Source organism: Trichosurus vulpecula, chromosome 3 (assembly GCF_011100635.1).
Source record: "Trichosurus vulpecula isolate mTriVul1 chromosome 3, mTriVul1.pri, whole genome shotgun sequence".
NCBI lineage: Eukaryota > Metazoa > Chordata > Mammalia > Diprotodontia > Phalangeridae > Trichosurus > Trichosurus vulpecula.
In genome coordinates this window covers 48,216,581-48,240,333 of record NC_050575.1, presented here as the reverse complement: position 1 = coordinate 48,240,333, position 23,753 = coordinate 48,216,581, and the positions used below count along the sequence as shown (strand labels likewise).

Sequence of the window (23,753 nt, the reverse complement as noted above, 5' to 3'; positions counted from 1 at the left end):
GTTCACTGTTGACCCGTAGGGCTTTTGTACCTCACTGGATTTGGTTGGAGGGTTTTTTAGAGCCTTGCTGATTACACGTGTCTTTGGTCGTATTGGAACACTCAGCTTGTTCATAGGCACTTCTTTTACTGGCTTCCCTTTTCCTATTACGTACAGGTTTCTGGTTAACTTTTATGCAGTTATGGGTGGCAGAATTCACTTACTGTAGTTCTTTTGGGATTTCTTGCACCTTATTTGGTCTAGTACAAATTTCAAGTTTTTAATGGAGTAGATTTGTGCAAGCTGAGCAGTCTGCCTTTCTCTATGCAGCCTCCCTTGCCAGAAAACCCTTTGCTTTTACACAGGCTGTCCAGTATACCTGAAATGTGCTCCCTAGCTTTCCCTAGCTTTTGTCAGAGCTTTGCTCAGGTACCAGTATTTGGTATTACCTTTCATGTGGAAATTACTTGGAATATATTTTGTTTTTAATTTTCTTTTTACATTGTTTCCCTTTGTTCATGTAGCTTCCTTGAGTGAAGGGACTATTTGATTTTTGTCTTTGTATCTCCAGCACCTCCACAGTGCCTAAGACATAGTGAATACTTGTTTGTTTAAAGTAAATTTTTATCTTTACCTTTGTTTTTATGTCACCTACATTTCCTAGCATATGCTTCTCTCCCTCCCCCTCAACTCCAAACTCCTAATAAACATTCTTTATAAGAGTGAAAAAAGAGGGGAGAAAAACAGTTTAGACAAATAGATCTAAACAAATGAACCAATACATCAAAAAAAGTTTGGCATCTTTTGTATTTTATACCTATAGTCCCTGATCTCATCAGTGAATCAAGGGAAGTGCTTTCTCATCTCATCTTTAAGGACTGGCTTGGTCATTATAATTCTCCAGCACTCAGATTTAATTGATTTGTTAGTACTCTTTTTGTTGTTTGCACTATTGTAGTCATTGTGTATATTGTTTTTGTTGCTATTCTGCTTACTTCACTTTGATCTAGTGCTCCTGAACTGCTTCATTTTCTTCCCTGTGTTCATATCCATTATTTCTTACAGTAAAGTTATATTCTATTATATTCATGTGGCACAGTTTAGTCCTTTCTTAATTGTTAGGTACTTAGTTTGTTTCCACTTCCTTCCTACCAAAGAAAGTAGCCTCCATGAATAGTTGGATCTTTCTTTTTTATCAGTGACCTAGTATGTACTTAGTACATTTGAATTCCAGATTGCTTTTTTATATGGTTAAACCAATTTGTACCTCCATCAACAGTACATTAACGTGCCTGTCTTTCATCATTCAACATTAACTGTTCCCCATCTTTATTATCTTTGTCCAGTTACTAAGTGTGAAGGGAAACCCTCAGTTTTATTTGAATTTCATTTTATTATTAGTGATTTGGAACATTCTTTCATACAGTTTTTTTTGTTTGTTTTTTTTTTTTTTAGCAATTTGAAATTCTTTTGTGAGCTATTTGTTCATGTCCTCTGATTCCGTATCATGGAACTTTTGGTTTTATATTTTTGTTAGTTTTCTATACATCTTGGATATTGTTTTAAAAATCCGGCTGGCGGCTTCTGTGGGGGTGTAAGATCCACCCACAGCCAGCACCCAGAAAGCTGCCAGCATGCTGGGAAAGCACAGGTTCTTTTGATCTGCTTTAATAAGGAAAGCAAGGTTAAAGGGGTTGACAAGCTCACTTTAATCCAGCATACAAATATCAGTCACTTAGTTCAGGGGAAAAAGCCAGCACCCTGAACTTCAGAACAAAATACAAACAAATTACAAACATCAACAGACAGACCCAATACAATTCATAGTTACCAACATCTAGGTTCAGCCCGGGAGCTCAGAACAAGGGCTGGCCCAGAGTCACGTGCCACCACTGCTGTAAGGAGGAGCTCCAAAGAACAGACAGCCAACCCCTGGTTTTTATATCTTCTTCAGTGTCAGGGGTGAGTCACACATGCAACTCACCCACATGACCTAGAATCGTCACAGAGAGGCGGACTTAAACCCACATGGTCTAAAAGCCTCTGCTCTCCCAGACATGTAAACTAGGCCCTCTCTGGAGTTAGCCCCACCTTGGGCCCCACCTTAGTTGCCAATCCACACCCACTAAGGTTTTATACCAAATAGGGGTTTGGGCCTGGGGCTTAGCACCTAGTAAGACTCAATCAAAGACACTGAATAAATCAAAGGAAACAAAGGCTAAACTCTTCAAGGGCACGTGTTGAACTAAGTGCTAAGGAGCCCATTTTGATTACCAACACAGATACCAAAAATATTTGATAGTTTTTTTCCTAGTTGGCCACTTTCTTTCTAATCTTACTTGTATTTTTTCAGTGCCAATGCTTTTATATTTCGTATATCAAGATTATCTTTGTGTATATGTGTTTGTGTGATCACCTCTAGTCTTTGTTTAAGAATTTACATCCTAGTAATAGATATGAAAGATATTTGATTTTTTTAACCTTGTAATTTTATTTGTGTTATGACTTTTAATATTCAGTTCTGCATTCATTTTAAGTTTATTGTGATAGGTGGCTTAAAATATTCTTCTAGATCTAATTTCTGCCAGGCTGCTTTCTAGCTTCAAATAAGGAATTTTTCCTAAACATCGTGTGGGTTTATCATGCATACTATAATTAAATCAGCTTTTTTTAAAAAATTCTTCATCTACTCTGTTCCATTATTGTACTTTGGGGTTTTTTTGGAGCCATTGCCAAATAATTTTGATCATCATTATGTTATAATATTGCTGGTGTTCTGGAACTTCTATCCATTTTTCATTCCTACTTTTTTCATTGTTTCCCTTAGTATTATAGATTTTTAAAATTCGCACTCTTTTGTCCAGTTCTGTAAAGTATCCCCTTGGAAGTTTGGTATATAAATGATTATGAATGGTGCCATCACCATTTTCTAGTACATAGGGTAGAAAATACTACCGTGCCTAGATAAGGCTCACCATATCTGAAGCTAGGACTCAATATATACACATTTCTAGATAAATGAAGGTAGCATTATTTTTGTAAGCCAGTGCAAAAAAACTGGATGCTGCCAGATGAATGAGAGAAATTGGGGGTCCTTTGAAGAAAAATACTACTAGTACCACCCCCAGCCTTACGAGAGAGAGAGAGAGAGAGAGAGAGAATAAGTATATACGTAGGGATATTAAATACTCAGGGACTTAATAGCCTGAAGAACCATGTATAAAATATGAATTCAGTTATTAATACAGGACAGAGTATGATTAAGTTCTACTGAGGAAGTTATAGAATATTTTTAAGTAGTATCCTCTTTATTGTGAAGTCATTATGGTTGCTGAGGGATACAGTTACTTGCTGACTATATAGTCAGTTTTGCTATAATGTTTATTTTGAAAACATGAATTTGTGGGGGGCAGAGCCAAGATGGTTGCTTGAAAACAGGGACTCGCTTAAGCTCTCCCCCAAATCCCTCCAAACCCCCATAAAAAATGACTCTAAACAAATTCCAGAGCTTCAGAACCCACGAAGTAACGGTGAAACAAGTCCCCAGCCCAAGATGGCCTGCATGGTCGCTGGAAAGGGTCTATCACAATATGCTTGGGGCGGAGCACAGCCAAATAGGGGCTGCCTGGTGGGGAGTAGACCAGGCGGAGCAGGCCTGCAGGCCCTGAATCACTGAACTCAGACCTCTCAATGCACAAATGCCAAAGACAATGGAGCAGGTCAGTGGGAAAACTGCTGGATCTGGGTGAGGGAAGTGCACCATCCAGCCCCAGAGCAGCAGAAGTGGCTGGTCCCAGGCCCACACAGTGCAGGGAATCAAGCAGCTGATCAGAGGGGTAGTGCAGAGATCACTTTACTGGTACCAAGGCAAGGTTCTCTTGCTTTGCCCTGCTTGGATCTGGGTCACAGTCCTGGTTGGCAGTTCTTGGGGGAATAGGAGTGCTGGTATGGCAGAGCTTTGTGGTGGCTGTGGAGAGGGAGTCCTCCTGGTGGTTTTGAGGCAAAAAGGAGTACGTGCACTCACGGACCAGAACACGGGCCAGGAGAGGAGTATCATGCCACCTCAGAATAGAAGTAGCTCTGAAAACAACAGCACAAAACCCTTGAAGCTTGGGACAAAGTACTCTCCACTCTGAAAAAGTGATACCCTGATAAAAAGCTCAAAAGTCAAGTAATTGGCTGGGAAAATGAGCAAACATTGTAAAAGGACTCAGACTATAGAATCTTTCTTTGGCGACAAAGAAGAACAAAACATACAGCCAGAAGAAGTCTGTCAAAGTCAAAGAGCCTCCAAGAAAAATATGAGTTGGTCTCAGGCCATGGAAGAGCTCAAAAAGGACTTAGAAAACCAAGTAAGAGAAGTAGAGGAAAAATTGGGAAGAGAAATGAGAGTGATGCAAGAAAACCATGAAAAACAAGTCAATGACTTGCTAAAGGAGACCCAAAAAAAATACTGAAGAAAACAACACCTTAAAAAATACAGTAAGTTAGATGGCAAAAGAGCTCCAAAAAGTCAATGAGGAGAAGAGTGCCTTGAAAGGGAGAATTAGCCAAATGGAAAAGGAGGTCCAAAAGACCACTGAAGAAAATACCACCATAAAAATTAGATTGGAGCAAGTGGAAGCTAGTGACTTTATGAGAAATCAAGGTATTATAAAAGAGAACCAAAAGAATGAAAAAAATGGAAGACAATGTGAAATATCTCATTGGAAAAACCTGGAGAATAGATCCAGGAGAGAAAATTTAAAAATTATTGGACTACCTGAAAGCCATGATCAAAAAAAAGAGCCTAGACATCATCTTTCAAGAAATTATCAAGGAAAACTGCCCTGATATTCTAAAACCAGAGGGTAAAATAGAAATTGAAAGAATCCACCCATTGCCTCTTGATAAAGATCCAAAAAGAAACTCCTAGGAATGTTGTCATCAAATTTCAGGTTTCCCAGATCAAGGAGAAAATACTGCAAGCAACCAGAAAGAATCAATTTGAGTACTGTGGAAACATAATCAGCATAACACAAGATCTAGCAGCTTCTACCTTAAGGAACTGAAGGGCTTGGAACATGATATTCCGGAAGTCAAAGGGGCTAGGATTAAAACCAAGAATCACCTACCCAGCAAAACTGAGTATAATACTCCAAGGCAAAATATAGATTTTCAATAATTTTCAAGCTTTCTCAATGAAAAGAGCAGAGCTGAATAAAAAATTTGACTTTCAAATACAAGAATTGAGAGAAGCATGAAAAGGTAAATAAGAAAGAGAAATCATAAGGGACTTACTGAAGTACTGTTTTGTTTACATTCCTACATGGAAAGATGATGTTTGTAATTCATGAGACCTTTCTCAGTATTAGGGTAGTTGAAGGGAATATACATATATAGACAGAGGGCACAGGGTGAGTTGAATATGCAGGGATGATACCTAAAAATAATAATAATTAAATTAGGGTGTGGGAGAGGAATATATTGGGAGGAGAAAGGGAGAGATAGAATGGGGTAAATTATCTCACATAAAAGTGGCAAGAAAAAGCAGTTCTTGAAGGGAAGGGGGGGGCAGGTGAGGGGGAATGACTGAATCTTGCTCTCATTGGTTTTGACTTAAGGAGGGAATAAACATACACACTCAATTGGGTATCTTACCCTACAGGAAAGTAGGGGGGTAGGGGATAAGAGAGAATAGGTGACAGATGGGAGGAGGTAATCAAAAGAAAATACTTTTGAAAAGGGACAGGGTCAAGGGAGAAAATTGAATAAAGGGGGACAGGATAGGATTGAGGGAAATACAGTTAGTCTTTCCCAACATGACTATTATGGAAGTGTTTTGCATGATGGTACATGTATGGCCTATATTGAATTGCTTGCCTTCTCAAGGAGGATGGGCAGGGGAAGAAGGGAGAGAGTTTGGAACTCAAAGCTTCTAAAAACAAATGTTTAAAAAAGGTTGTTTTTACATGCAACTGGGAAATAAGATATACAGGCTATCAGATATAGAAATCTGTCTTGCAAAAAAAATTTTAAAAAAGAAGGAAATCTATCTTGCCCTACGAGATAAGAAAGGGGATAAGGCGGGAGGGGAGTGGGGTGATAGAAGGGAAGGCAGACTGGGAAGAGGGGCAATCAGAATTTATGCCTACTCAGAATTTATGCCATCTTAGGCTGGGACAAAGGGTAGAAATGGGGAGAAAATTTGTAACTCAAAATCTTGTGGAAATCAATGTTGAAACTAAAAATATTAAATAAAATAAATAAATTTAAAAAAAAAAACAAGAGTTTGTTCTGTCCTGATTGATATATTAGGGAATAAGTTGAGCATAATTCGAATTTTGTGTTTGCTTGTGCGTTATTTCTTCTGTGAGAAATAGGGAGAGAATACAGAAAATTGTACCAGTTCACAATAACTCACAGGGTGCAACCCTTCTGATGCCCACTTCTGTAACCAAACTTCAGGTCTACTTCAAGGTAAAGTGCCATATTTATTTTATGTTTTCTAGTGTAATAGGAGCTATGGGCCAAAGAGTGCTGGTTTACCCCAACTCTCTCCCCCACCTTCCACCAAAACTGAGTTGCTCGGCCCCAGATTTGGGGCCCACCTAGGCCATCCTCTTGCTTACAGCAGCTTTTTTTTGCTCCCAGCCCTATGGGGCAAGCAGTGGCTTAAGGCCATGTTTCTTGTGGTATAGATTTATTGACCATTTAACATGTATAAAAGTAATCAAATGAGATAATATTTGTAACATCACTTAGCTAAGTTCCCAGCACATTGTAGAAACTATATAAATGCTTATTCTCTTTCCCACCACCCACCCTTCCCTTCCCTAATCATTTTTATTACAATTTTTAGTGCTGTGCCCCTAACTCCATTTTCTGCATAACCCCTATAGTTTTTATTGCATAATTTTACATTGCAGTGGTGATTTTTGGGAATGTATATGTCACATTATAACAGAACTGACTATATGTTGTCAGAATGTAAGGTCAGGAGATCTTGGTGTGTAATCCCATCTCAGGTATTTACTAGTGTCTCTAGAGTTTTTGTTTCCCTCATGTATAAATTGGGGATAATATTTGTATCATATCCTAGATTCACATTCTTGTCTATCCTCATTTAGTTGACTTTGATTTCTACTTCTGTAGCTGGTGGAAGAAGAGGTCATTGTAATGTTCATAAAAATGTCACCTTCTTGCTGTGCAGGAGGGAATGTCTCTTGGTCCTGGCTTCCCTTAAAAATATACTATATTTTTATATATCTTTCTGAATGTGCTTAGGGAAATTGTGCTGGGTTTGTATGGGTTGAAATGCTATTGGGATGAAGCAAGTGGGGCCTGTTCATCATCGGAAGGATGTTTTTGGACCCTCCTTTTGTTTCTTTTTTCACTCTTACTCTTGTCCCCTCTGTTCTTACTTTCATTTTTTTTTAATGGGTAGCCTTGCCCAGTGCTCTGTACACCAGTAGGTATCCCCACCAGTAGGTAAAGTTTTGTCATTTGAAGTATGAGAACCATCACCAGGGGAATATTTCTGCTGAAGTTATTCCTAATTTACAGCTGTTTGGGGGTCATCTTCTTGAGTTCCTGATTTGGTTACTGGAGAGGAAATCAGGGGAGAAACCTTTTTATATCCTTTTAATTTTGAGGTTGTATTTTTTTAATCCTTTGTTAGATTTTGCAAGTATCTAAACGCATCTTTCTTATTATTGAGCCTGAATTACTGAACTGAACCAGAATAGAAATGCCAGCAATGACTTTTAATATCATGGTTTCGTAATGGAATAAAAATTGTCATACTCAAAATAACAACAGTCTCAGAATCTCAATGCTTGAGCCCTCAATGCTTTAATCCATTTTGTAACTGATCAAGAATCCCTAATCATAGATTTAGAGCTAGAAGTTAACCAGTCCAACTTCTCATTTTACAGAGATATAAACTGAGACCCATGGTGGTCAAATGACTTTCCCAGAGACCAAGGGTTAGAAATTTAGTACTTTTAAAGAGTAATTTGTTACACTTTTGATTTGCTCAGATTATTGGTAAGGATTTTTCTTTAAATAAAGCTTAAATCTCTTTATTAAATGATCGTCAGTAGATCTGCCCCTTCCTTGCATGAACCTGTGCATTTCCCTATTCACATCATTTAAATTTAATCAATTTTTATTAAGAGTCTCCCAGCTACCAACATCCTTCCACGGGTCTTTGGCTTACATTTATACTTCCCCCTCTTCCAGGCTAACTTAGATATCTTACCATCTCTTTGCCATACCTTGTGTAAGCTACTTCCTATCCTTGAGTCTCAGTTTTTGTAAAATGAGAGTCATTGGTTAGATGCTTTCCTCTGTCACTTCTAGCTCAGCATTTCTTTGTAACAACATAGTGTCTTCTGAGGGGCTGGCTCCCCAGTAATAGAAATTGGAGGGTCCTTCTGCCTCCCTTTTTATATGTCAAATTTCCTTTTGAAATTTCCTTCCTCCAACTAATGAACAAACTCCTTTGTTACTCTTCCTTTAGTTTCATGCAATGGATACTTTGCACAAAAACATCTATGATATTTCCAAGGCCATTTCTGCTCTGGTGCCTCAGGGTGGTCCAGTTCTGTGCCGAGATGAAATGGAAGAGTGGTCAGCTTCAGAAGCCAATCTCTTTGAGGAAGCCCTAGAAAAATATGGAAAAGATTTCACTGACATTCAGCAAGATTTCGTAAGTACTTTTCACAATCACGGTAACAGTTTGTCATTAGATTAAGTGAATGTGTGACTTGAGGGATTTTTACTATTTGACCAAAGCATAGGGAAAGTAATCTGTAGTCAAATGCAGTTAAGGAAAGGGGAACCAATAGGCTGTGTTTTACCTCAGTTAGCATCAGGATGATAATGAAAAAGGAAAGTGGAAGACTGAAAAACTATGAGATTTGCAAAGCCCTACAAGCACTACACATATTTTACAGATGAAGTAACTGAAACTGAGAGATTTTGACTTGCCCATGATTGTAAGCCAGGGCTGTCCAACCTTAGGTTATCTTAGGGCTGCATTAAAATGAAATAATTATTTGAGAGCCACATCCCGAATAAAAAATACAGTACACTAATAGAAGGTGGGGGAACTCGCGTCATCAATATGACAGGCGAAGGTCTGAAGCGTGAAAGCAAACACAAAACAAAGTGACAACACAACAGTATAAAGGTAGGTGCATACTGACTACTCTGCATTGTACCGGTGGAACGCATCCCACAGATCAATAGAAAATTCTTTGCGATGTGTTCCATCCATAATACTGCTTAAAAACACCAAAGAAAATCAACATCAACAAGATTATTAGTGATGGAAGTAAAAAAATCTAATACGCATTCCATTCTAATTATTTTTCTTCTTTCACTCATGAAAATTAAAACCCACAGGCAGGCCACATAAAATGGCACTGCAGGCCATATTTTGGACAAGCTATGTTGTAAGCTATGAGGCAAGATTTAAATCCAATTTTTATAACTTCAAATCTAGTGCTATATTATATTACTTCTCAAGATTTTTCCAGCCTCTAGTTCTTGAAAGTTATTTTGAAGACATATATATATAGTTCGCTAACACATTCCATTCCCTCTCTCTCACTCTCTCATCTCTTTCTCCCTTTCCCTCCCTCTTTCATTGCTTCTCCTCCATCTCCCCCCTCCTCTCCCTTTCCTTCTCCCTCCTCTTCTCCTCTCCCCCCCCCCCCCCCCGCCAGACACATTCCCTATGTTAGGTTGTTGTCCCATTATTTTCTCCTCATGATGCTGTTCATTTTTCATTACAATGTGTACTTTTCTGAGGCATGCTTTTGTAAATTTCTTCCCCTTTTGAACCAGAAGTATCATCATTAAAACTTTGAGATTTATTTTCCCCTCATTTCCTTCATGTAGAATTTGTACATTTGACCCAGACAAAAAGGTCATAAGGTAGTTTAGAATTCAGATCCATAATATTTTCAGCTTAAAAGCAAGATGTTAACAGAATGATAAACTAGAGTGATATAACAACAGTGAAGCTTTCAACATGACTTATCCACATTTCCATCACAGTCTTTTAAGATAAGTGAATATTATTTGGCTCTCTGAGGTATTTCCTCTATCCTTGTTTGTCTTTTTGACCTTGTTACTTCCCTTACCTTAATGTTAAGTGATTGGTGCCTTCACGTGCTTGTACTTCGTTAAGAGGCAGGCTCTAGGGAATGTCTTTCCTGCCTATATGCATTGTACAGAAAGGAAACTGTTTCTTTTATATTCAGTAGGAACTGGGATGCAAAACAGTTGGATTAGAAACAGGGTGTAGAGGAAAGAGCACTGAATTTGTAGTCAGAGGATTTGAGTTTGCTGCCTAGTATCTTTGTGACCCTAGGAAAGTTATTTGTCCTAATCAAATAGAAAACATGACAGATAATAAATATTATGACCTCAAAGATAGTCTTCTCTGGGGGGGCGGAGCCAAGATGGCGGCTAGAAAGCAGGGACCAGCTTGAGCTCCTTGCCGAGCCCCTCCAAAAACCTATAAAAAATGGCTCTGAACCAATTCTAGAACGGCAGAACCCACAAAACAACAGAGGTAAGCAGGGCTCCAGCCCAGGACAGCCTGGATGGTCTTTGGGTGAGGTCTATCCCGCACGGAGCTGGGAACGGAGTGGAGCAGAGCCCAGCCTGAGCGGCGTGGACCAACAAGACCAGCAACCGGGCAGAGCATGCCCTAGCGCCCTGATTCAGTGAGCTGCGGCAGTTACGAGACTTCTCAACCCACAAACACCAAAGACTGCTGAGAAGGTTAGTGGGAAAAGCTGCGGGAGTGGAAGGAGTTCGCGGTTTGACTTCCAGCCCCAAGGGCAGCGGAGGTGGGGCAGCTACGGCTGCTGCTGCTTCCGGCTCCAGGCCCACCTGGTGGGAGGAATTAAGTGGCGGATCAGAGCAGGGGTGCACAGCCTGCCGAAGATCTAAGCCCAGTTCGGGTTGGGGGTTCTTGGGGAAGGAGCAGTGCTGGTGTGGCAGAGCTGGCACCTCCCCCCCAAACGTGGAACATAGAACTCTGTAGTCTACAAGCAGTCATACCCCACTGAAAAACTCAAAGGTCAAGTTAGTTGGCAAGGAATATGGCCAGGCAGCGAAAACGCATCGAGATTCAGTCTCAGACTCTGCATTCTTTCTTTGCTGACAAAGAAGACCAAAACATACAGACAGAAGAAATTAATAAAGTCAAAGAGCCTACAACAGAAACCTCCAAGAAAAACATGAACTGGTCCCAGGCCATGGGAGAGCTCAAAAAGGATTTGGAAAAGCAAGTTAGAGAAGTAGAGGAAAAATTGGGAAGAGAAATGAGAAGGATGCAAGAAAACCATGAAAAACAAGTCAATGACTTGCTAAAGGAGACCCAAAAAAATACTGAAAAATACACTGAAGAAAACAACACCTTAAAAAATAGATTAACTCAAATGGCAAAAGAGCTCCAAAAAGCCAATGAGGAGAAGAATGCCTTGAAAGGCAGAATTAGCCAAATGGAAAAGGAGGTCCAAAAGACCACTGAAGAAAATACTACCTTAAAAATTAGATTGGAGCAAGTGGAAGCTAGTGACTTTATGAGAAATCAGGATATTATAAAACAGAACCAAAGGAATGAAAAAATGGAAGACAATGTCAAATATCTCATTGGAAAAACCACTGACCTGGAAAATAGATCCAGGAGAGATAATTTAAAAATAATTGGACTACCTGAAAGCCATGATCAAAAAATAGCCTAGATATCATCTTTCAAGAAATTATCAAGGAGAACTGCCCTGATATTCTAGAGCCACAGGGCAAAATAGAAATTGAAAGAATCCATCAATCGCCTCCTCAAATAGATCCCAAAAAGAAATCTCCTAGGAATATTGTCGCCAAATTCCAGAGCTCCCAGATCAAGGAGAAAATACTGCAAGCAGCCAGAAAGAAACAATTTGAATATTGTGGAAACGCAATCAGAATAGCCCAGGATCTGGCAGCTTCTACGTTAAGAGATCGAAGGGCTTGGAGTGTGATATTCCGGAGGTCAATGGAGCTAAGATTAAAACCTCGAATCACCTACCCAGCAAAACTGAGTATCATGCTCCAAGGCAAAATATGGATTTTCAATAAAATAGAGGACTTTCAAGCTTTCTCAGTGAAAAGACCAGAACTGAATAGAAAATTTGACTTTCAAACATAAGAATCAAGAGAAGCATGAAAAGGTAATCAAGAAACAGAAATTGCAAGGGACTTACTAAAGTTGAACTGTTTTGTTTACATTCCTACATGGAAAGATGACATGTATGATTCATGAGACCTCAGTATTAGGGTAGCTGAAGGGAATATGCATATATATATATATGTTTATGTATATATATAAGTGAATGTGTATGTATATATCTATGTGTATATATATGTGTGACACAGGGTGAGTTGAAGATGAAGGGAAGATATCTAAAGGAAATAAAATGAAATTAAGGGATGAGAGAGCAACATACTAAGAGAGGGAGATAGGGAGAGATAGAATGGGGTGGATTATCTCGCATAAAGGTGGCAAGAGGAAGCAGTTCTGTGGGAGGATGGGAGAGGGCAGGTGAGGGGGGAATGAGTGAACCTTGCGCTCATCAGATTTGGCCTGAGGAGGGAATACCATACATACTCAGTTGTGTATCTTACCCCACAGGAAAGAAGAGGGAGGAAGATAAAAAAAAAATAAAAGGGGGGGATGATGGAGGGGAGGGCAGATGGGGGTGGAGATAATCAAAAACAAACACTTTGGAAAGGGGACAGGGTCAAGGGAAAAAATTCGATAAAGCGGGATGGGTTGGGAAGGAGCAAAATGTAGTTAGTCTTTCACAACATGAGTATTGTGGAAGGGTTATACATAATGATACACATGTGGCCTAGGTTGAATTGCTCGACTTCTTAGGGAGGGTGGGTGGGAAGGGAAGAGGGGAGAGAATTTGGAGCTCAAAGGTTTAAAATCAGATGTTCAAAAACAAAAAAAAAAAGTTTTTGCATGCAATTAAAAAATAAGATACACAGGCAATGGGGCGTAGAAATTTATCTTGCCCTACAAGAAAGGAAGGGAAAAGGGGATGAGAGGGGAGGGGGGTGATAGAGGGGAGGGCTGACTGGGGAACAGGGCAACCAGAATATACACCATCTTGGAGTGGGGGGGAGGGTAGAAATGGGGAGAAAATTTGTAATTCAAACTATTGTGAAAATCAATGCTGAAAACTAAATATGTCAAATAAATAAATTTAAATTAAAAGATAGTCTTCTCTGTAGAACACAAAGATGGGCCCCATTTCCCTAAATGTTTCTGCCTTGTGTTTCTTTCTTCAAATTCCACATACTTTGTTGTATCCATAATTGCCCATTTAATGTGGGAACAGTTGCCCATTTTCAGCCTTTACCTGATACTAGAGTGTTGTGCACCTAAGAGTAGAAGTCAGTACTTCCATAGGAGTAATGTGACTCATGTTACTCTGGTCTCAAGTATTGTAGAGCCACCTGCTTTCCTTTCAGTTGGTAAAACTGTTTATTAAAAACTTCAAGCATCTCCACGAAGAAATAGCCACCCTTTTCTCCCTCACCTATCCCCAGGTACTTGCTGCAGTCTATCTCAGGCTGCCTCTGAGCTTTTGGGCATGCCTTGCATCTAAAACATCTTAATTCATCCTTCCTGCCACATAATTTGCTTTACCGTTTAACTTCTTCCACTTACCATTTTTTTCCTTATCTTGTCTTTGCTTCTTTTTGAGTCTTTCTCTCCAGGTTTTTATTCTTTGATCACTCTTGATCTGCTCAGTCCAGCTTCCCTTCCTTCATTTCTGTCTCATAGAAGCTTCAAGCAGAATTTAGGACACACTTTTCACTCTCCATTCATCTCAAGTCTTTCTTCTCCAGCTCTTTCTCCAACTGAAACTAGAAGTAGAAGACAGAGTATCAAGAGGAGGATACCCAGTATGGCAAAAGTCTTTTACTAGATATGTCATATGAAAATAGAAGGAAATGGGGAATATTTATCCTAGAGAAGGGAAAATTTAAGGTGGGCATGATAGCTGTTTTTGTGTATTTGAAGGACTGTCAAGTGAAAGATGATTTAGACTTTTCTCTTGATTCCAGAGGGCAGAACCACAAGTAAGGGGTAGAGTTTCAAAGAAGCAAATTTTGACTTGATTTTGGGTAGAACTTCCCAAAAAATTAGAATTGTCCAAAAGTAGAATAACGGGCTGCTTCTGATATATGGTAATTCAGATTCCTTTTTTGAGTGTGTCATGGGCTATGATATACATAAAATGAGCCACTCACTTAACTACACCAACTGTCACCTTGGTTGATGGCAGATGTTTTCTTTCCATGTTCTCAGCTTCCATGGAAGTCCTTAACCAGCATCATTGAATACTATTACATGTGGAAAACAACAGACAGATATGTTCAACAGGTAAGAACTCTTTGGCTTCCAGATATAATCTGTTGTGTTTCTTCACACGGGTTGTGCTCTTTTAAGTGTGAAAAATGAGTATTACTTCCCTTACGGACTTACTGTTGTTCCTCCATACCTGAGGAATTGCATTCCCCCGAAACTCTTCAGAATGCCTTTACAGTGTATTAGGTATGTGCCTATCTCTGGCTTTGGCACTTTTTGTTTCTCAGTCTCCTCTCTCTCCCTTTCTCTTTCATGATAAGACCGTTCCCACTTACCTTACCTGGATGTGAGGGATATAAGAGTGTCAGGGACTTAAAATCCCTGATGAGTTTCAGTTATATGTTCTCATACATGTGTTCTCTGTCATCGTTTACACATATGCCTACCTTTCCCATACGCTGTTTAAAGCAAAAAACTTCCGTACTAGTTATAACAACACTTTAGGTGTGCAGCTATTTGCATATAATGGATCCCATTTACACAGATGAGTGCAGATGTGGCTATGCTTTGTCACTTGGAATACGTCCTCAAAGTTTGTATAAAATGTGTATGTGTTTAAGAGAGAGAGTTGGAAGAAAACTGTAAGAGCAAAGTTGAGAGTGGTATAAAATACTTTATTTTTCCTTTTTTTTAAATAAATTTTTAAAAATAAATCTAAAAATGTATGCAGTGTTACATATACTTTACACTGAGGTGTGAGAGAACTGTAATTGGCTTTTGGTAGTTGAGAAAGCTATTCTTACCTTGCTAGGAGTTAGAGCCTTTTAGATCAACTCTCATTCTTGTGTCCTTTTGGGAATGGTGTGTACATATCCACATTAGGGAGTCATGGTAGCTGCCCACTGAGAAAAGAAATATGACTTCAGAAAAGGGGTAGAATTAAATTGGAACCGATATAGAGAAAGTATTAAGAACAAACCTTTAGTCTTTATTATGAGACTCTAGGGTAGGTAACTTTTGCCAGTTACATCACAGGTGATTGAAAATGATACTAGTTAGCTATGATTTTTGTCTAAAAGTTACTTATCTTTGTTCTGGCTTTTTCTTATCATGAACATTCATGGCATAAGAATTTGACTGTAATTTGACTTAAAATTTAAGTACAAGAATTTGGTAAGTCAGAAGAGATAAAAAGGGAAATTTATGTTTAAAGGCATCTCAGGTAACAAATTATTATCAGTAATACATACATACATACATACATAGTGTGGGGGTGTGTGTGTGCGCGCGCGCGTGTGTGTGTGTGTGTGTGTTCATGTTCCTGAGAGACCTTTAACCTTCGGGAAGAACTATCTGTTCTCCTCTGAAAGCATCTTAATAAAAGCCATGCCCAAACCCATATCTTTCATTAGGACAAAGAACCACATTTTCCTTCCCCCCGCTCCTTAAGTCATAACTACACTTCCCTTTATCTAGTGATAGATAGTTTGAGTAGCACCGCCGTTCTGTGTTAGACTGTTTCTTGAACAGGCGTCTCTGACCCTTTGTCTCTTTGTCTCTATTTGCAGAAGCGGTTGAAGGCAGCTGAAGCAGAAAGCAAGTTAAAGCAAGTGTATATACCTAACTAGTAAGTGGCATGTTCATACAGTGCATTATTCTCAAAATCCTAGGGAAAGGGCACATAGAAGCCTATTTAGTGAACCAACAGTATCCTTATTAACAGTACTGTGTTGCCAAAATTCTTTCTAAGTGTTCTTTTTTTCTGCTTTTCCTTTTCCCTGACCTTCCTAACACATCAAAAGTAGTAGTGAGTTTTCTTATTTCTCCTCTAGAGTCAGCCTTTTACAGTCTGTATGAGTCAACAAAAGAATACTTTGGGCTTAGAAGAGCCAAATATTTTAGTAATTTAACTCTGTGGCCCCAACCCTTTTTAACTTACATCTGCCTGAATAGCCAAACATTTCCAAGGGCCAAGGGGTTAGATCAAGCCTTTCCATTTGACCCCCTTGAGATTCATTTTGGAGATAGAATCCTGTTTTTCCCTTTTGGGGGAAAGTTAGGACATAAAATAAATATGTTGACATCATGCTATGCATCTCCAGTCTGAGAATTCACTCATTATCTTTTCCCCCAAACCTATCACTTACTATGTTTTGTTTTGCCAAGGGTACTGTCATTCTTGTGGACCACACAGGTTCACTTTCAGTATTATCTTCACTTCTTCAGTCTCCCCCACCCCTCACATCCAGTGAGTTAGTTGTCATTGTCTTTTGATTCAGTGGATAGAATGCTGGGCCTAGAGTCAGAAAGACTCATTTTCCTAAGTTCAGATCCAGCCTCATACACTTACTAGCTGTGTGACCCTTGGCAAGTCAGTTAACTCTGTTTGTCTCAGTTTCCTCATCTGTAAAATGAGCTGGAGAAGGAAATGGCAAACTTCTCCAGTGTCTTTGTCAAAAAAACCCCAAAAGGGCTCACAAAGACTTGGACATGACAAAAAAAAAATTACTAAATAACAATAATAATTTATTCTGTCTCCTGAATATGTCTAATATCCATCCTCTTTTTTTTCCATTCACCAGCTTGATTCAGGTAGGCCATCAATACTCCTTACTGCAACTATTGTAAGAGCTTCCTAATGGGGTTCCCAGCTTCTTATCTCTCCCATTTCCAGCATATTCTCCACATAGCTCTAAAAGAGATAATTCTAAAGCACTAATCCCTCGGTGTGTTGCTGGTTCATTATCTTATCATTTATCTTTTTCTAACCAATTTCAAAGTCAGTCTTGTAAGTATAATATTAAACTACCTCAGAAATTGCTCATAATGAAAACTTTCTCATTATATAAGAAGCTCAGAACCCCCACCACTATAAAACTGGGGAAATTATCATCCATCACAATGTCAACCTAACTTCTTCTCCCCTACAGTACTCCTCATAGCCCTATAGCCATATCCCTGTTACTAGCTATATAATATTAACAAATAATACAAAGATGTAGATAAATATTTAAACAATATTTTGACTGTGAGGAGGATCGCAGCCAGAATTTCCTTTGTCTTCTGGAAAATCAAGGGAAAGAAATTACTGACTAGACTTCTCTAACCAATGACTATCTGCTTTTTCCAAAACCTTTGAACCACAATCTAAAAATTCACTTCTTTTCAGAATGTAGTTAACTTAATTCCTCTCAGAATGACATTTAACTCAATTCTCAGAAATGTCAGTTCATTGTTTATCTTTTCCCAGCTGAATTCACCTCAAGATGGCATTTCAGGTTTCTCAATTTCTATCAAAATTTCTTCTCAATAATGTCTTCACAGAATATAGTAGTTTACTTCAGCTCTCATAAAGAATGAAAGAATTAAGTCAGTTCACCTCCAGAAGGGCAGTTCAGCATCACCTTTTTGCCCTCATCCCTCCCAGAAAGCCACACCCTATAATGAATAATTAAAAAGAGGAAGGGAAACCAATTTTCGGCAACACTAACTAACATATCCAAAATGTTTGAAATATGCGCTGTTTGACAGTGATGTATCTCTTTTTTGAGTCCATGTTTGGTCATTATAGTTTCACATTTTTCAGTTTGGATTTGTTGTTGCTGTTCTTCCCATTTGCATTGTTGTAGTCATTGTGTATAATGTTTTTCCTGGTTCTACTTACATCTCTTTGCATCTGTTTAAGTCTCCCCAGGCTTCTTTATCCATCATATTCATTGTTTCTTACAGAACATTGATAATAACATTTTGTTTAGCCGTTCAATAAGTCAATAACTTTTTAAATTAAATTTTATTTTAGTTTCATGAAGATCTTCCTCTCCCTCGCACCTTCCCCATCCTGAGCCCCATTGAGAAAGCAAGAAAAACAAAACCTCTCTTCCATAAGTTCTTTCTTTGTGCATGTCCCAAAAATATGGCTTAGTCTGTACTCTGGGTCTGTCACCACACTATCAAGAGGTTGGTAGCATGTTTCACCATAAGCCCTCTGGAATTATGGTTTGTCATTGTGTTGATCATAGTTCCTAAGTCTTTGAAAATAATGTGTCTTTTTCTTTTAAAAAAATATTATTTATTTTTAGTGTTCTTTTTTTTTTAAATTTTGAGTTCTGACTTCTTTCCTTCCCACCCCTTCATCCGTTGTGAAGGCAAGAAATGTGATATGAGTTATACATGTGAAATCATGCAAAACATATTTCTATATTAGCCATGTTGCAAAAAAAAAAAAAAGCAAGAAAAATAAAGTGAAAAAACTTTCCTTCTGCATTCAGATTCCTTCAGTTCCTTCTCTGGAGGTGGATAGAATTTTTCATCATAAGTCCTTTGAATTATCTTGGATCATTGTATTGATCAGAATAGCTAAATCATTCAAAATAGTTTGTCTTTACAATATTATTATTGTATAAATTGTTCTCCTAGTTCTATTCACTATACTTTGCATCAGTTCATATAAATCTTCCTTGAAAAACATTCAGTTTTTCTGAAATCATCCCCTTCATTATTTTGTATAGCACAATAGTATTCCATCCATATTCATATACCATAACTTCTTCATCCATTCCCCCGATTGATGGGCACTCCCTGTTTCCAGTTTTTTACCAAGGATAGTTATAAATATTTTTGTACATATGGGTGTCCTTTTCCTCTTTGTCTAGGGGTATATACCTGGTTAGGACTATTGCTTAGTCAAAGGGTATGTAAATTTTAATAACTTTTTGAGTATAGTTCCAAATTGCTTTCCAGAATGAGTAGACCAACAGTTCACAGCTCCACCAACAATCCCTAGCTCTATCAACAAGTCCATTAACATGCTAGTTTTCCACAACCCCACCAGCATTTGTCATTAAACTTTTTTTTTATCAGCTTTGCCAATATTATGGGTGTCAAATACTGTTAGAGCATTTTTCATATGGCTATTGATAGCTTAAATTTCTTCCCTTCAAAAGTACCCATTCATATCCTTTGACCATTTATTTATTGAGTGGAGAATGTCTCTTATTTTTATGAATTTTAATTAGTTCCCTGTATATCTAAGAAATGAGACATTCATCAAAGAAATTTAATGCAAAGACTTTTTTCCCATTTACCTGCTTCTCTTCTAGTTTTACCTTCCATAAGCTTCTCTATTTCTTGTTTGGTTGTGAACCTCTTCCTCTATCTGTAGAAATGACAGGTAGTTTCTTCCTTGCTACTCTAATTTCTTTAGGACTTCACCCTTAGGTTCCCATTTGGAGCTTATCTTGATGTGTGATATGCGGTGTTACTCTATATCCAGTTTCTACCAGATCGCATTCCAATTTTCCCCATAAATTTTTTCCCAAATAGTGAATTCTTGGATCTTGGATCCTTGGGGTTATCAAGTATTAGGCTACTGTACTCATTTGCTTCTATATAATATATGCCTGATTAGTTTTCCCTGCCATTTCTTAACCAGTACCAATTTTTTTTGATGATTACTATTCAAGATCTGGTACTATTGGGCCCCCTTCCTTGTTAAAATCAATTGCCTTGATATTCTTTAGCAAATATTTATTAAGCTCCTGCTATGTGCGAGGCACTATCTGGAGTTACAAGTACAAAGAATGAAAAAGTCCCTACTGACAATGAGCTTATATTTTAAAGGGGTGACAAATACAAATATAAATATGTAGTATAATATAAATTAATACATATGGTAAAAAGTAGTTAAATTCAGAATAATAATAATAGCTAATATTTATATGGAACTTACTTTGTGAAATGCAGTGTACATGCACTCTTTATGATTATTATCTCATTGAACCTCACCACAACCCTGGGAGGTAGGTGCTGTTATTATCCCCGTTTTACAGATGAAGAAATTGAGACAAAAAGAGATTAAGTGATTTATCCAGGGTCACACGGATAAGAAGGAAAGGAGGGAAAAGGAAGAGCACTAGCAGTTGGGATCAAGAAAGGCTTTATGCAGAAGATTGTGCCTGGCTTGAATAAAAAAGTAAGGGATTATAAAGTGTAGTGTTTTCTAGACATGGAAGACAGCTGAACTTGAAGAGTTAGGAAAAGAAACCAATTTGCCTCCAACTCACTCACAGTGTGGGAGAGCTAGTAAAGCATGATCCTTAGTCAATGATTATCAGCTTTTTTTCTAATTGTTTTTCCACACAAAGTGCTTCTTCCTTTAATTATTTTGGTGTTTGTGGGAAGTGTTTCTTTTTGTCCTTGACTTACTTCCTTGGGGGCAGATGTCTTATGATGGAATGTCTAGGTCAGTGGTGGTGGGGCACCTGCAGCCTTGAGGCCACATGTGGCCTTCTAGGCCCTTGGGCTACAGCCTTTTGACCGAGTCCAAGTTTTATAGAACAAATCCTTATATTAAGAGTATTTATTCTGTGAAGTTTTGATTCAGTCAAAGGGCTGCACTTGAGGACCTAGAGGGCCATATGTGGCCTTGAGGCCACACATCCCCCACCCCTGCTACAGGACAAAGAATATATGTATATGTATTTGTATGTATGTATATGTATATATGGACATTTTAGTGGCTTTCATCACACAATTCCATAATGATTACACTAATACAGAGCTCTGCTAGCAGTTCATTTGATACGCCTATCTTTTCAAAATCCTTCCAATATTAGCTTTAGATGTCTTTATCAGTTTGCTGGGTAACAGATGAAATCTTTGAATTACTTTGATTTACACATCTCTTAATTTTAATGATTTGGAACATTTCCAAACTATGGTTGTTACTAGTTTCATTTGAGAATTATTTATCTTTTTCTCACTTCTCTATTGAAAAGCACTTTTCATTTGTTATAGTTCTAGTATCTATATATTTTGAGTATCAGACCCTTCTCAGAGATGTTTAATACAAATACTTTTTGCTCACTCAACCACATCCATAATCATAGTTGCAGTAATTTTTTTCATGCAAAAGCTTTTCAAATTTATATAACTGAAATTATCCATTTTATCATATTATCACTTCTTTCCCAAGTTTGGTTACTCCATAGCTGTGAAAGGTATATGACCTACTTATCTTCTGATTTTTCTATTTTTTCCTTAATATTAAGGACTTATAGTCATTTAGAATTTATTGTGGTGGTAATAATAATAGCTAATATTTATATGGAACTTACTTTGTGCAATGCAGTGTACATGCACTCTTTATGATTATTATCTCATTGAACCTCACCACAACCCTGGGAGGTAGGTGCTGTTATTATCCCCATTTTACAGATGAAGAAATTGAGACAAAAAGAGATTAAGTGATTTATCCAGGGTCACACAGATAAGAAGCATCAGAATTCAGATTTGAACTCAAGTCTTTTTGACTCCAGTCTTGGTACTCTAGATCAGGGCTGTCCAACCTTAGGTTTTTATTGAAACAATAGACAATATATTTTGATTTGCCATTTTAATGAGAGCTCTGCAGTAGTTCATTTTCCTTTACTAAAGCATTTATGTAAATTTCTGTGCTTGTCATAAATCACACTGTGGGATGCATTTTGAACAGCCCTGCTCTGGATCACCTAGATCACTAGATCACCTGGTGCCTGGATCACCTAGCTGCCCAATGATACAAGCTATTGAATCCTTAAACAAGGTGCAGCTAATCAGAAATAATGTCTTGTAGGAGGTGAATTTTAATCCAAGTGTGAGAAAGGTTGTGGATTGGCAGACAGGAAATTATCTAAAATATAGACCAAAGAATAGAGGTTAGAGTTTGCAAGACTCTTTTGGATGTAGGAGTTTGAAATGATTACCATGTAATTTGAAGAGTTAAGGAATAGAGAAGTAGGAGTTCCTGTATTCACTCTGCATAAAAATAATCAGTACCTATTGTTTCCCCCATTAGAATATAAATTTCTTGAGGGCACGTACTGCCTTGTTTTTGTTTCCTATTCCCTATACCTGGCACATAGTTAATCATTTAAGGAGTGATATGTAAAATCCCCAGTGCCTTTAGTTTTATGGAAATGAAGAAAATGAAACTAAATTTTTAAGTCATGTGAATAGCTGACATGAATTTAGGAGAAATGAGTCCATTTTTTCTTTTTGTATTAGTTTCAGTAGATTTTCCTACTTGTGTGCCATAAAGTTATTGATTATTTTTATTTTATTTAACAGTTTTGGTGGATGCATATTATAGGTAGCCAGTTTCTTTCATGTATTATCTTGGGGGCTTTTAACAATTTTGTTGTCACATTCTAAAAAGTGTAAGTTAGGTAAGAGGGCTGTTGTATCTGAATTTAAATTGAAATTCAAATGTCATTTCCATTGACTTCCTGTTTTGTCTTTATTTTTAAAGTAACAAGCCAAATCCAAATCAGATTAATGTAAATAATGCCAAGGCTGGTGTTGTAAATGGCACCGGAGTACAGGGTCAGAGCCCAGGAGCTGGCCGGGCCTGTGAAAGCTGCTATGGTAAGTGCCTCAAGGACATGACATCAGCCAGTGCCACACCCCATCTATGATAAACTGATAGTGTAGCTACCTTTTTTTCTCCCCTTTGCAGACCCAGCTTCTTAAAAGGACCTTATTTGGTTTAGTCTCTGTTTTTATCACAGGGAAAGATTGTTAGGTCATAATGTCATATACTGGGGGGAAAGGATAGAGTGAAATGAAAATTAATGAGAATATGTGCATCTATGTCTGTTATAGGCCTAAAGAAATTACTATTAGGCAAACCCTAGAAAGCATTAGATTCTTCTTAGGATATTAGTAACTAAAAACCCACTTTGGAAAGAATCTCCTGGGTGATGGGTTGCAAATGTAGGAAGTCTTACTAGGGATTAACCTGATATTAGGTGCTCACACATCAAGGAGAGTGGTAGGTCTTTGGGTCTTTAACCTGTTTAGTGATAGGAGTGATGCTGGTATTCCATTTCTAACAGTTCATAATTTCCTTTTGTTTTTAAGTGTTTAATTTTTCTGAGGGCAACTGAATGTTTCTTTTATTTTTTTGTGGGATGGTATGGTTAATCTGTAAATGATCTTTGAAATAGTTCCACTTAAGAATATATATATTTTCAACTTTGTTATCCATAGCCACACAGTCTTACCAGTGGTATTCTTGGGGTCCCCCTAACATGCAGTGTCGTCTCTGTGCATCTTGCTGGACGTACTGGAAGAAATATGGTGGCTTGAAAATGCCAACACGATTAGATGGTGAGAGACCAGGACCAAATCGCAACAACATGGTATGTGGAGAGTAGACAGATATATGACTGTTGGCAAGGATGCTGGATTGGCATATAGCAGCGGGTCATTTCTGTGCAATGATTTGTTATTCTTGAAGAGGCTTTACGACTTAGAAGTTCTTGAACAGAATCAAAGAAGAATAGAATGTTTAAGTTGTAAGGAACCTTAGAGAGCTTCTAGCCAAACCTGTAATCTTATACATTTCTGCTCTGCACCAGGATGGTTTGAA

General features: G+C 38.0%; 1 protein-coding gene across 7 annotated transcripts in view; it reads left to right on the top strand.

Annotated features, from left to right (window-relative positions):
* The window catches only part of MTA1 (metastasis associated 1), a 285,890-nt gene that overhangs the window by 217,881 nt on the left and 44,256 nt on the right, over positions 1-23,753 (top strand). For all 7 annotated transcript variants that reach the window (XM_036749079.1, XM_036749078.1, XM_036749077.1 and 4 more), the window contains 5 exons: positions 8,483-8,671; positions 14,345-14,419; positions 15,913-15,971; positions 22,632-22,747; positions 23,372-23,523. In XM_036749079.1, coding sequence (XP_036604974.1) covers positions 8,483-8,671; positions 14,345-14,419; positions 15,913-15,971; positions 22,632-22,747; positions 23,372-23,523 — 591 coding nt within the window. The remainder of the gene's footprint in view (positions 1-8,482; positions 8,672-14,344; positions 14,420-15,912; positions 15,972-22,631; positions 22,748-23,371; positions 23,524-23,753) is intronic.